At 45.0% G+C, this 15052-nt stretch overlaps 1 protein-coding gene across 7 annotated transcripts in view; it reads left to right on the plus strand.

Annotated features, from left to right (window-relative positions):
* The window catches only part of LOC141080350 (flotillin-2-like), a 114493-nt gene that overhangs the window by 80543 nt on the left and 18898 nt on the right, over positions 1-15052 (plus strand). For all 7 annotated transcript variants that reach the window (XM_073565494.1, XM_073565492.1, XM_073565498.1 and 4 more), the window contains one exon: positions 10107-10230. In XM_073565494.1, coding sequence (XP_073421595.1) covers positions 10107-10230 — 124 coding nt within the window. The remainder of the gene's footprint in view (positions 1-10106; positions 10231-15052) is intronic.

Below are 15052 nucleotides of genomic sequence, written 5' to 3' on the forward strand. Positions count from 1 at the left end.
TAAGCCAAGATTTATTGGACCTTATAGGATTTTGGAGATTCTTAATCCTGTTTCTTTTCGATTGGCTCTTTCAGTTACGTTCAAAATCCATAACGTATTTCACAAATCACTGTTGAAGAGGTTTGTTGAGCCAGTAGTTCCTGTGGCGGCACCTCCTGACCCTGTGTTGGTTAAAGGCAGTATGGAATATGAGGTAGAGAAAATATTGGATTCTCGTTTAGTTAGACGGAGACTCCAGTATTTGGTCAAATGGAAGGGTTATGGCCGGGAGGATAATTCTTGGGTCTCTGCCTCTGATATTCATGCCAATAAATTGGTTTGTGCTTTTCACCGGGCCCATCCTGATCGGCCTGGTGGCATGGATGAGGGTTCGGTAACCCCTCCTCAAGGGGGGGTACTGTTATGAGCTCATTTTCTGCTCCACCAGTTGAGAGTTCCCCTTCCATTCTCCCTCTGGTGGTGACAGGAGGTAGTGAGGTTGGTTTAAGTGGTAGTGATCTGCCACCTGGTGAGGAAGATAATGATTGGATCTCTGGAGTATTAGACTGGATATAAGACAGCCGACGCCCTATCCTGGTGCTGGTGATTCAGTCTGCTTCTCAGGTCTAGGACTCAGCTCTGTTCCAGTCTTTTCAAGATAAGTTTGTTTTTTGCTAATGTTCACACTTGCTCTTGTTCGTCTTTTCAGTTTTTTGTGTGGTCAGCCAGCCCAGCTGGGCTGTGCTGAATTTCCACTCTTATTTGCCAAATTGCCTTTTTTTGTCCCTTATTAGATTGGCCTCTTTTTGCTCTGTCTCAGAATATTTCAGAGTGCTGATATAGTGGGAGAAGTCTAGTGACTTCAGGGTTAATTTTGCTATCAGTTGTGTTGGACATTTTGTAGGGTTTTTTGGCAGACTGCAGACAATGTCTTTCCTTTCCTGTCCTTTCTAGTTAGTTTGGCCCCATCGTTTGCTCAGCCTATTTTCCTGCCTTTGTTTGTGTTTTCATCTTTTTTCACCGTCAATACATGTGGGGGGCTGTCTCTCCTTTGGGGTCTGCTCTGGGGCAGTTAGTTTTCCTCTTTTCCTGCTTTAGGCTTATTTAGTTCTCCGGTTGTGACGAGGCGTCTAGGACTACCGTAGGAACGCTCCACGACTGCTGCTAGTTGTGTGCTAGGATCAGGGGTCTGCAGTCTGCATAGTTACCAACCTCTTTGGTTTTCTGAGACTTAGCTTGTGTTGTTTTTTATTTCCTCCTCGGCTACCCGTTCATAACGGTGGTAATATGTGGTCTGGACATGGTGCGGTGGTATTTGTCCCTTGTATGTGATATTATTGGTCATTTTAAAATTTGAAAAATAAATAAAAAATATACCTAAATTGTATTGGATATTTTAGCAAATGTTTAACCCCTTAACCCCCAAGGGTGGTTTGCACGTTCATGACCGGGCCAATTTTTACAATTCTGACCACTGTCCCTTTATGAGGTAATAACTCTGGAACGCTTCCATGGATCCTGGTGATTCTGACATTGTTTTCTCGTGACATATTGTACTTCATGCTAGTGGTAAAATTTCATTCATATAACTTTGTTAGCGTTTATTTGTGAAAAAAATGGAAATTTGGCGAAAATTTTGAAAACTTCGCAATTTTCCAATTTTGAATTTTTATGCCCTTAAATCATACGGCACACAAAAATCTTAATAAGTAACATTTCCCACATGTTTACTTTACATCAGCACAATTTTGGAACCCAAATTTTTTTTCTTAGGAAGTTATAAGGGTTAAAAGTTGACCAGCGATTTCTCATTTTTGCAACACCATTTTATTTTTACGGACCACATCACATTTGAAGCCACTTTGAGGGGTCTATATGATACAAAATACCCAAAAGTGACACCATTCTAAAAACTGCACCCCTTAAGGTGCTCAAAACCACATTCAAGAAGTTTATTAACCCTTCAGGTGCTTCACAGGAATTTTTTGAATATTTAAAAAAAAATGAACATTTAACTTTTTTTCCCAAAAAAAATATTTCAGGTTCAATTTTTTTTATTTTACCAAGGGTAACAGGAGAAGTTAGACTGCAAAAGTTATTGTGCAGTTTGTCCTGAGTATGCTGATACCTGATATGTGGGGGGAACCTCTATTTCGGCGCATGGTAGAGCTCAGAAGGGAAGGAGCGCCGTTTGACTTTTTCAATGCAAAATTGGCTAGAATTCAGATCGGACACCATGTCACGTTTGGAGAGCCCCTGATGTACCTAAACAGTGGAAACCCCCCACAAGTGACCCCATTTTGGAAACTAGACACCCCAAGGAACTTGTCTAGATATGTGGTGAGAACTTTGAACCAACAAGGGCTTCACAGAAGTTTATAACGTTCAGTGGTACAATTAAAAAATCATATTTTTTCCACAAAAATAATCTTTTCACCCCCAATCTTTATTTTCCCAAGGGTAACAGGACCCTAAAAGTTATTGTGCAATTTGTCCTGAGTACGCTGATACCCCTTATGTGGGTGTAAACGACTATTTGGGCGCATGGCAGAGCTCGGAAGGGAAGCAGCGCCATTTGCCTTTTTTGGCTGGAATTGAGATCGGACACCATGTCGCAATTGGAAAACCCCTGATGTACCAAAACAGTAGAAACCCCCCCACAAATGACACCATTTTGGAAACTAGACCCCCCAAGGAACTTATCTAGATGTGTGGTGAGCACTTTGAACCCCCCCCCCCGTGCTTCACAGAAGTTTATAACGCCCGGGCGTGAAAATAAAAAAATCGTATTTTTTCCACAAGCATGATCTTTTAGACCACCAATTTTTTTATTTTCCCAAGGGTACCAGGAGAATTTGGACCCCAAAAGTTGTTGTCCAATTTGTCCTGAGTACGCCGATACCCCATATATGGGAGAAAACTACTGTATGGGCACACGTCAGGGCTCGGAAGAGAAGTAGTGACGTTTTGGAATGCAGACTTTGATGGAATGGTCTGCGGGTGTCATGTGCGTTTGGAGAGGCCCTGATGTACCTAAACTATTGAAACTCCCCACAAGTGACCCCATTTTGGAAACTAGACCCCCCCAAGGAACTTATCTAGATGTGTGGTGAGCACTTTGAACCCCCAAGTGCTTCACAGAAGTTTATAACGCCCAGGCGTGAAAATAAAAAAATCATTTTTTGCCACAAAAATGATATTTTTTGCCCCCAATTTTTTATTTTCCTAAGGATAACAGGAGAAATTGGACCCCAAAAGTTGTTTTGCAATTTGTCCTGAGTAGGCTGATACCCCATATGTGGGGGTAAAACACTGTTTGGGCGCATGGCAGAGCTTGGAAGGGAAGGAGCGCCGTTTGACTTTTTCAACGTAGAACTGGCTGGAATTGAGATCAGATGCCATGTTGCGTTTGGAGAGCACCTGATGTGCCCAAACAGTGGAAACCCCCCTATTCTAACTCCAACCCTAACCCCAACACACCCCTAACCCTAATCTCAGCTCTGACCCTAGCCCTAACCCTAATGGGAAAATGGAAATAAATACATTTTTTTTTAATTTTATTATTTTCTCTTCGCAACGACAGCACCCACTGAGAGAGGGGATCCGCCCCAGGAACAGGAAACCTACAGAGAGATAAATGGGGGGGTCCCCCTCGCTCCCTCAGTTTGGTTTCCTGTTCCTAGGAAGGAACCCACAGAGAAGAGGATTCCTGGCCTGGTAGCCGCCCGCGGCATTATATGAGCAACGGGGGCTCCAGAGCTGGAAGCAGCGACGGGCGGATACGGGATAGGAATCCCCCCTCTGCTGGTAATGCGGGTGAGGCTGTGGCGAGGAGTGCCTGGCTCACCAGGAGGTGCATTGGAGGAGCACCTGGGAAATCCTAAGGAGGGGATTACGCATTACAAAGCGCGGCACAGCGTCGGGGGTCCGGGGAACCTGGAGAAGACCCCCCCTCACAGAAGTTTATAACGCCGAGCCGTGAAAATAAAAATAAAAAAATTTTCCTCAAATTATTTTTTAGTCTGCAATTTTTTATTTTCACAAGGGTAACAGGAGAAATTGGACCCAAAAATTTGTTCTCCAGTTTGTCCTGAGTACGCTGGTACCCCATATGTGGGTGGGACCACTGTTTGGGCACACGTCCGGGCTCGGAAGGGAAGTAGTGACATTTTGAAATGCTGACTTTGATGGAATGGTCTGCAGTCGTCATGTTACATTTGCAGAGCCCCTGATTTACCTAAACTGTGGAAACCCCCCATAAGTGACCTCATTTTGGAAACTAGACCCCCCAAGGAACTTATCTAGATGTGTGGTGAGCAACTTGAACCCCCAGTGCTTCACAGAAGTTTATAACGCAGAGCCGTGAAAATAAAAAATCATTTTTTTCCTCAGCAAAAATTTATTTTTAGCCCGCAATTTTTTTTTTCACAAGGGTAACAGGATAAACTGGACCCCAAATGTTGTTGTCCAGTTTGTCCTGAGTACGCTGGTATCCCATATGTGGGGGAAACACTGTATGGGCACATGTCGGGGCTCGGAAGGAAAGTAGTGACATTTTGAAATGCTGACTTTGATGGAATGGTCTGTGGGTGTCATGTTACATTTGCAGAGCCCCTGATGTACCTAAACAGTAGAAACACCCCACAAGTGACCCCATTTTGAAAACTAGACCCCCCAAGGAACTTATCTAGATGTGTGGTGAGCACTTTGAACCCCCAAGTGCTTCACAGAAGTTTATAACGCAGAGACGTGAAAATAAATAAAATCATTTTTTTTCCTCAAAAATAATTTTTTAGCCCCCATTTTTTTATTTTCCCAAGGGTGACAGGAGAAATTAGACCCCCAAAGTTGTTGTGCAATTTTTCCTGAGTACGCTGATACCCCATATGTTGGGGTAAACCACTGTTTGGGCACACGTCGGGGCTTGGAAGGGAGGGAGCACCTTTTGACTTTTTGAACGCAAAATTGGCTGGAATCAATGGTGACACCATGTCGCGTTTGGAGACCCCCTGATATGCCTAAACAGTGGAAACCCCTCAATTCTAACTCCAACCCTAACCCCAGTACACCCCTAACCACAACCCTAACCCCAACACATCCCTAACCATAATCCCAACCCTAACCATAACCCTAACCCCAACACCCCTAATCCCAACCCTAACCACAAGCCTAACCCCAACACACCCCTAACCCTAATCTTAACCCTAATTCCAACCCTAACCCTAATTCCAACCCCAACCCTAATTCCAACCCCAACCCTAATTCCAACCCCAACCCTAATTCCAACCCTAACCCTAATTCCAACCGTAACCCTAATTCCACCCTAACCCTAATTCCAACCCTAACCCTAATTCCAACCCTAACCCTAATTCCAACCCTAACCCTAATTCCAACCTAACCCTAATTTCAACCCTAACTCTATTTCCAACCCTAATTCTAACCCTAAACCTAATGAAAAATAAAATGAAAATATTTTCTTTATTATTTGTGCCTTCCTATGGGGGTGATAAACGGGGGGTTTATTTACTTTTTTTATTTATTTTGATCACTGTGAAAGTTTATCACAGTGATCAAAATTAATGAATGGAATCTGCAGCCGCAGATTCGAGCGGGCGCACTGCGCATGCGCCCGCCATTTTCCAAGATGGAGGCGCCCATGATCCGGGACCGCGGGACACCGGGAGCGAGAGCAGCACTCAGAAGGTACCGGGGGTGGGAGGGGAGGCGATTGGAACGGGGGGGAGCGGAGGGAAGGCGGGGGGAGCAGATGATGACAGCGGCGGCATATCGCCGCTGTCATTCAGTGGCGGGGGGCAGATCGACCCCGTTAACCAGTGGGGGGGTCGGATCAGTGTCTCCAGCCATGTCCGATGCTACTGCAGCATCGGCCATGGCTGGTTTGTAATATTTCATCAAATTTCATTGATGAAATATTACGATCGCTCTGATTGGCTGTTTCACTTTTAACAGCCAATCAGAGCGATCGTAGCCATGTGGGGGCGAAGCCACCCCCGCTGTGGTGAAGTACAAAGCCCCCTGTATCTGCGGGTCAGGGGACCTTTCATTGACCCCGGTCACCCGACCCGCAGGGGGGGTTTTAAAGTCATGACACAGCACATGCATCATTGGTCGGATTGGCACCAACTTTCATGACGCATACGCTGTGTCACTGGTCGGGAAGGGGTTAATCATTTAATCCTCTGATCTTTCTGGGCTTTACGGTCCAGTGGGTGGTCCTATCAGTGACTGACAGTCACCTCTGTATGCACTCTTATACGTGGAAAGCTGTCAGTCACTGACAGGACCGCCCACTGGACCGTAAAGCCCAGAAAGAGCAGAGGATTAAATGATTAAATCACCGGTTTTACAGAATCTTTTCTCTCAATAATATATCAATCTCACTTCTTAGACGGGAATACACCATGGGCAATTTTATAAGGATCATATAGACCACCACAAGGTTTATTGTTTGCACACAGCTTGGCGATACCGGTGTGGCGAGAAAGTAAGTGTATCATGAAATTCACTGGCCAAATGGAAGAGACTCAGTTATTGGATAATCCCGAGTTCCCACACCTCAAAAACTTACAGGACCCAATTCTCTGGAAGCAATATGGAATAACAATACTTAATCAGATTTTTTAAAATGAAACTTTATTATTATTTGAACAAATTCATATAAAATTTGGGATCCCCCATAGGGATTTTTATAGATACTTGCAAATGAGACATGCCATACACCATTTTCCATTTCCTAGGATGTGAAAATCCAGATATCCATTGATAGGAGTGCTAACAACTCAAGGACCCACGGGTGTAATATCCTCTCTATATACCTTTCTACTAAACTCCAGAATTGCTTCTACTCAACTTGCTGTTGAGAGTAAATGGCGGCAATTAATTCCATCTATCACTGATGATCGGTGGAATGATGCCCTAGAGGCACATACGATGTTGTCGCCAGCCACAAATAATAAGATAATTCAACTATATATCCTACATCAGTCCTACCTGACCCCGAGTAGACTACATAGATTTGTCAGACAGGTAACTGATGAATGTCATAGGTGTGGGGAGCGGACTTCTGGCATCTTATTTCTAGTTGTGGGATAATACAAAGATACTGGAGCGAAGTGATAACTACATTAGAATGGATAATTGGGATATCAATTGACTGTAGTCCAGAGTTGTGTATCTTGGGTATTGTGGATGAAGAACTGTGGTCGCACTATGATGAAATATTTCTCCGAGAGGTTCTATTTATTGCTAGGAAAGCAATAGCACTAAGGTGGATGGGGGGGAAGCCTCCTACTATTAGTGGGGGAAAAAAGTGATTGATATAATACCATATGAGAATATATTATATAGAAATAGAAGATGCCCTCAGAACTTCCACAGGATATGGGAGAGATTGTGTGATTCACCCTTAAAATGCCTTGACTTCATCTATCTCACGATATGAACACTAATGTTGTCCCTGTCAACATATGGAAGGTGATGATGTGTGTAAACTGCAAGAGTGTACTTTTATTATGACCCAAGGTGGTACATGATCTGAGAACCTGTTAATTCAATTGAATGTGCAATGCTTCATAATGGAAATTATCCTAATATGCTATGTTCTATATTGTTTGTTCACCTTTTTTATTTTTATTTGTTTATTATTAAGGGTGACTGTTTGGATCATTCTGACCATATACTGTGACATTATATGTTTGTAACTTTATCCTGTGGAATCTTTCAATAAAAAGAGTTAAAGAAAAAAAATAAATAATAAAATATCAATCTGCTCAGCTCCCCCGGCTCTATAACATGGAGCCTGAAGATTGGACGGCATTCTCATGGTGACAGGGTGCCTTTAAATGATTGACTCTAGTACAAAGCTGGCATACGTTTAAAGAAAAGAACATCTCAAGAATAAAAGCATACATAATATACATTTTATTACAGTAGCAACATCATTGTTTGCAAGCCATCCTCCCGGACATTCCCAAAAGTTGCACTGACTGGTAATGCTGTAGAGAAGAAGCTAGTCAGGACAAGTGCTGCTTTTACATACCTTGTCCAAATTAAAGGACTAATCCCAGCATTGAAAGCTATCACCAATTAACAGGCTAGGGAATAACTTCTTATCAGTGTGGGGTCCAGTGTTCAGACTCCCACCCATCTGAAAATGGAGCGTTGAAACTTCCCCAAAGGAATGGAACACTGGCCGCACTTTACCACCACTCGTATTGTTTATGCCTCTGGCTGAGATGGCGTAGGACCATGCTGACATTTCTCCTGCAGTCCCATAGACCAGGGTTCCCCAACTCCAGTCCTCAAGGCCCACCAACAGATCATGTTTTCAGGATTTCCTTTGTATTGCACAGGTGAAGCAATTATCACTTGAGCAATACTAAGCAAATCCTGAAAACATGATCTGTTGGTGGGCCTTGAGGACTGGAGTTGGGGAACCCTGCCATAGACAATGAATGGAGCAATGCTTGCGTGCGCGGACACCACTTTAGTCCATTGGGCGATTTCAGAACCCTGCTCTTCAGCTCAGTGCGGGTATGACTGCAGGAACGCCACACTGGTCAGAAACTTAGTGCTGATCGTGTGGATTGATAATGCCTCCAAAAATTAAAATGGAGGCGCTTCATGTATGCAAAACCTCACTGTGTTGCCCTGTATAAGAAGCAAACCTGTATTATAGCTTAATTGCCCAAAAATTCCTGCCATGCAAACATTACAGGGAAGCAAATCAAACCTTCAGGCAGCTATTTCTGTCTATAAGGCAATGTGCACACGTGCGGAATTCCCGCAGAAATATCTGTGGCAATTGCGCAACTCCCTGCCGCGGGAAATCCACGAGAAATCCGCATGAGTAATTCCCGCGCAAAACTAGAGTTTTGCAAGCGTAATTAGCTTGCAGAATACTAGCGTTTTCCAAGCGATCTGTAGCATCGCTTGGAGAACTGATTGACAGGTTGGTCACACTCATCAAACATAGTGTTTGACGAGTGTGACCGACTTTTTACTATTGAGGCTGCCTATGCAGCATCAGTAGTAAAAAGATCTAATGTTAAAAATAATTAAAAAAAGAAAAAAAATCGTGATATTCTCACCTTCCGGCGTCCCCAGGCCTCAGTGATGCTCCTGGCAAGTCCCGTTCCCAGCGATGCCTTGCAACAATGACCCCAGATGACGTAGCATCTCGCAAGACCGCTACGTCATCATAGGTCATTGTCGCAAGGCATCACTGGGAACGGGACTTGCCGGGAGCATCACTGAAGCCTGGGAACGCTGCGGGGACGCCGGAAGGTGAGAATATCACGATTTTTTATTTTAAGTCTATTTTTTACAGAGATATGGTACCCAGAGCCTGGAGGAGAGTCTCCTCTCCTCCAGACCCTGGGTACCATCCGCACATGATCCTTTTACTTTGCGCATGGTGGGCATAGCCACATGCGGAAAGTAAACGGAACAATGCATTCCTATGTGTGCGGAATTCCAGCGATTCCGCAAAAAGAATGGGCATGCTGCGTATTTTTCCGCGATGCGATTCCGCCGTGGAAAAATACGCAGCATTAGCACAGCATGTGGGGAATGCCATTGAACTCAATAAGTTGCTTATTTTATGCGTTTTTGCAGTGTTTTCACGGCGAAAAAATGCGGTAAAAGCGCATAAAATCCACGGGAATTCCGCACGTGTGCACATACCCTTAATATTCAGATGTGGCCACCAGAGTCTGCAGATGGGCAGCCTATGTGCAGAATATATGGCAACTTGACATATTTCTTCACTGTGGAGTTGTGTTCAAGTGTTATGTATTTTCTAAAATGAGTTACATTGTGTTTTTTAGGCTTTTACAAAATGTAAACCTTCAATATTTTGATTGCTGCACATAAGATATCTTAGAGTCAAAAGATACCCATAGAGACAAAATATATTTATATTTTGTCTCTAAGGGTATTATCGCCCCTCACAAAGCTTCAAAAAGCATATGCTGAGCACATCTTGATGTCTTCTTGTACATGTCTTATTATTTCATATTGTGTTTATTAGTTCGTCTGATCTTATGCTGTTTTAATTCTTATATGTATTTTGATGTAATAGATATATAAATTTTTATTTTTTTTAGGTGAAAATCATGACTGAGCGTGAACTTCTAGCTGTGGCCAGTGAGCAGTTTCTTGGAAAAAATGTCTCTGAGATTAAAAATGTTATCCTGCTAACCTTAGAGGGCCACTTGCGATCAATTCTCAGTAAATAAATGCTTTTTTTTTTTCCTCTTGTCTTTTGTAGTTTACTGCGATGGCTTAACATTAAAAGGGTGTTCCCAAATCGTCCATTGTGGATAAATGAGGGAAAGATGCGCATCCCACATATAGGAACTGCAGCCACTATAAAGGGATTCTGTCAGCACGTTTTTTTTTCTATTTAATCTGAGAGCAGCATGAAGCAGGGGCAGAGAGCCTGATTCCAGCAATGTGTCACTTGCTCAGCAGCTTGCTGTAGTTTCAGTACAATCAAGTTGTTTTATCAGCAGGAGATTATCATTAGAGGACTAGGTTTCTCATGCCAGACAGTCCAGCTTTACTTGTGCAACCCCGCCTCCACCACTGATTGGCAGCTTGCTAACAATGTGCACAGAAAGCTGCCAATCAGAGGTATGGGAGGAGTTATACACAGATCAGCATTCCGACCACTGCTACATTTACAGCAAAAATTTTTTTTTCAAAAACTGCACAAAGCAGCCCACTAAGTGACATCGCTGGAATCAGGCTCCCCATCCCTACATCATAATGCTCTGATTACATAGCAAACACCTGCTGCCAGATTCCTTTTAGGAACTGGGTTCCCCCACCCCACTTCTCGCCTCTCAGGTGAATTTGTTGTTGGCCATCACGTAGAGAATGAGTTTACAGATGGCTACTTAATCTACATTATGGGAGTCACAAACGGTTTGCCCACACCTACACATACAACACATTTATGTTCTATCCTGTGTAACAGGTGCCATAAATGTGAGTTGGGAATATCTCTTTAAGGAAGTGGTAGACCATTATATATATATTTTTTAATGATCGTTAAACTGTCTGATGTAAATTGGCTACTTGTCATAAAGTGTTATTGATGCCTGTAACCTGTGGAGGGCGTCATTATATGACCGGTCGCCTGAGGCACGGCATATAATCTTGGGACCTCCATGTTCTGTTCCTTACGGCATCTCTCATATATGCACAGTCTGTCTGTAATAGTGGTCTTTTTACTCTTCGCCACGACAGCACCCACTTGGAGAGAGGGATCCGCCCATAGGAACAGGAAACCTACAGAGATAAAAGAGGGCGGTCCACCTCTCCCCCTCAGTTGGTTTCCTGTTCCTAAACGGAACCGCAGGATACGCTACAGACTTACATGAGCCAAGGAACCGCCTGTGCAGTATCTGCGAGAACGGCAGGGGTTCCGGCTTCAGAAGCAGCGACGGGGGAGTGCTGGAATCCGGCTCCCTCCTCGGCTGGCAGGAACGGAGATGCAGAAACGCCGGTACCGGGTGGCGCCGACCGGGAGGTCCTCTGCGTAGAACATGACACCGGCGGGGAATCCATTCCGGTCCATGTGGGGGCGCAGGAACCGGAGAGAAACGGCAACCTCCGGCGTTCCTATGGGGCTTCAGCGTCTAGAAGGACGCACATTCAGCAGCAGGAAGGGGTAAGGAGGAACTTCCGGGTTACCGGAGGTTCCTCGGCTCACAGCGCACGCGCAGCTGGGCGGCACCACAGAGTAAGAAGCGCTCCCCACCCCCTCCAGGGAAAAAAAAAAAAATGAACGCCTGCAGAGCACGGGCGGCTGGAATCAGCGCTGAAGCGCTTGCTAATAGCCGCAAATAGGCACACCTGGAGGGGGGAGGTACCAGGTATGAAGGAGCTTACAAAAGGCATGGGGCGAAGGAATTTGGCGTGTAATCATGTCTTCACCAAGGCAGGACACGCATCCCCAGGCAAGCGATGCAGCAGCAGCCAAGGACCACGCAAGACGGGGTTCCTCGGACCGCAGCCACATAAGCCACGCCAACACGCCTCCTTCTCAGCCTCCTGAGCCAGTACCTACAGCTTCACTGGGTGAGTGGACGACGCTCTGCCTATCAAGCTGTTAAAATGTCTCTCTCTCTCTCTCTCTCTACTTCTCTCCCCTCTGGCATCATATCTCAGACTAAGAGGAAGGAAAAATCAAAAAATAAAGAGTGTGCCCTGTGTGCACGTCCGCTACCGGACTCTTACACAAAAAGGCTGTGTAAAAGATGCATTAATGAAACGGCAAAACAGGCATCAACATCAGCTGTAGATATAAGGGCCATAATTAGGGAAGAACTACAGGCCCTAAACCAGAACAGGCCCTCTAATATCGAAACTACCAAACCAGCGGTTGTAGAAACCGATGAAGGCGAAGTTGTCTCAGATAGTTCCAACGCATCCACATCAGCATCCTCCTCAGATATGGAGGGCCGTTGCTGTTTTCCTTTGGATCATATGGATAATCTAGTTAAATCTGTGAGGAATACAATGGGATGCACAGACACAAAGGAGCCGCAAACGACTCAAGAAATCATGTTTGCAGGTCTGACAGACAAAAAGAGGAGAGTTTTTCCAGTTATTCCAGCAATAAACGCTGGTTAAGAAAGAATGGGAGAGACAGGACCAGAGAGGGTATCTTCCCTCAACCTCAAAAAGAAGGTACCCCTTTGACGACGAAGAGTTGTCGACATGGGGTAAGGTCCCGAAGGTAGATGCGGCAGTGGCCTCCGCCTCAAAGCAAACGATCTTACCAGTGGAGGACACGGGCATTTTAAAAGACCCACTTGACCGCAAAGCTGACGCCTCTTTGAAGAGGGCATGGGAAGCAGCTACCGGCACATTTAAACCGGCAATAGCTAGTACTTGCACAGCTCGTTCTATGCTGGTCTGGATTGATCAACTAGACCAGCAAATAGACCAGAAGATCTCCAGAGACAAACTGCGAGCCGCCATACCACTAATCCGTGGCGCAGCAGCATATATAGCGGATGCTTCGGCTGATTCCTTACGTATGGCAGCCAGAACAGCGGGGTTGGCTAATAATGCCAGGCGTAGCCTGTGGCTTAAAAGCTGGAGAGGTGACACCCAGTCCAAAGCAAAGCTGTGTACCATTCCTTGCGAGGGTGAGTTCTTATTTGGAAGAGCCTTAGGTGAAATCCTTACGAAGGCAAAAGAAAGGAAAAAAGGATTCCCTAACCCTCCTCTCCCATTTTATAGGAGGGCGTTTAGGAGAAGACCCTTTGGCCGGGGAAGACCAGCAGAAAATCAAAACCGCTGGGCCACAAAGGAAGGAAAAGGCAAAGGTGCCATGTTTAGGGGATCTTCCTTCCGCAGGGACAGGAACTGAGGAGCCAGTCCCTCCAGTAGGAGGGAGGCTAAAAAATTTTTTCCGACAATGGGAGAAAATTACAGCTAGCCCTTGGGTCCTAGGCATTATCAAAGACGGGTTAAAAATAAGATTCCATCATGTACCCCGTAATTCTTTGATCATAACATCCTTCAGCTCACCAATCCAACAGCAGGCCCTGGAAGCTGAGATTCAGAATTTACTGGACAAAAGAGTTTTGGTCCATGTGCCTAAGGGGCAAGAAGGGAGAGGATTTTACTCCCCTCTCTTTCTGATATCCAAACCAGACGGATCATTCCGGACAATAATCAACTTGAAAAAATTAAATTCATTCATAATAAATCATAAATTTAAGATGGAATCCATAAGATCCACGATTAAGCTCCTCTTCCCCAATTGTATGATGGCAGGCTTGGATCTGAAGGATGCTTATTATCATATTCCCATCCATTCCAGATATCAGAAATACCTCAGAGTGGCGGTCCTCCTCGATGGCAAGATACAGCATCTCCAGTTCACGGCCATGCCATTCGGCATTTCCATCGCACCACGAGTATTTACAAAGGTGATGCTGGAAGTGATGGCTTTTTTACGCCAGAAGGACACACTAATAGTACCCTATCTGGATGATTTTCTGATAGTGGGAAATTCAATCCGACAATGTAACGATCGAGTTGCTGATACAATCTTGTCCTTACAGGCCCTAGGGTGGATAATGAACTTCAAAAAGTCCAGAATCAAGCCGCAGTCTGTTCAGTCCTTCCTGGGCCTCGAGCTAGACTCCATAAGCCAAAGGTGTCTGTTGTCGCAGGTAAAAATTTCAGCAATTAAAAAGAAGGTTAGGAGGGCGATACGTCGGCCACACATATCTTTAAGGGAAGCAATGTCCCTCCTGGGATCCCTTACTGCCTGCATCCCGGCAGTTCAGTGGGCCCAGTTCCACACGAGGACGCTACAATACCAAATTCTTTTAGAGGAGTCCCGTGATCGAGGGAATCTGACAAAGAAAATCACGCTGTCCCAGGAGGTCCTAACCTCCCTTGCGTGGTGGCTAAAGGACGATAACCTAACGGCAGGAGTACCTTGGGTTATAACACCCTCCTGTATAATTATCACGGACGCTAGCCCCACAGGATGGGGAGCCCATATGGGGAATAATTTTGCCCAAGGCCTATGGGATATAGGCGAAGATAAGGATTCGTCAAATTTAAAAGAACTAAAGGCAGTTTATCATGCATTATTTCACTTTCTTCCACAGTTACAAGGGGAGGACGTGAGAATCCTTTCGGACAACACCACCGTAGTCGCATATCTGAACAGACAAGGCGGAACTCGATCGGTCACCTTAATGTCTTCCGCAAGAAGAATTTTATCCCTAGCAGAAGAACATTTGTTGTCTCTCTCAGCCCTCCACATAAGGGGAAGAGACAATGTAGAGGCAGATTTCCTAAGCCGCCATACACTGCGGCAAGGGGAGTGGTGTCTAAACCGGGAAATATTCACACACATCGTGTCACTTTGGGGTCTTCCCCAAATAGATTTCTTCGCCACCAAAAAGAACAGGCAAGTGCGAAGGTTCGCCTCTCTAAATATGTCAGACAGTCCGGAAATTCTGGATGCCCTCCAGGCCCAGTGGCAATTCAAACTGGCATATGCGTTCCCACC

This window comes from Dendrobates tinctorius, unplaced genomic scaffold (genome assembly GCF_039654945.1).
Source record: "Dendrobates tinctorius isolate UK_male_01 unplaced genomic scaffold, ASM3965494v1 ptg000016l, whole genome shotgun sequence".
Lineage (NCBI taxonomy): Eukaryota > Metazoa > Chordata > Amphibia > Anura > Dendrobatidae > Dendrobates > Dendrobates tinctorius.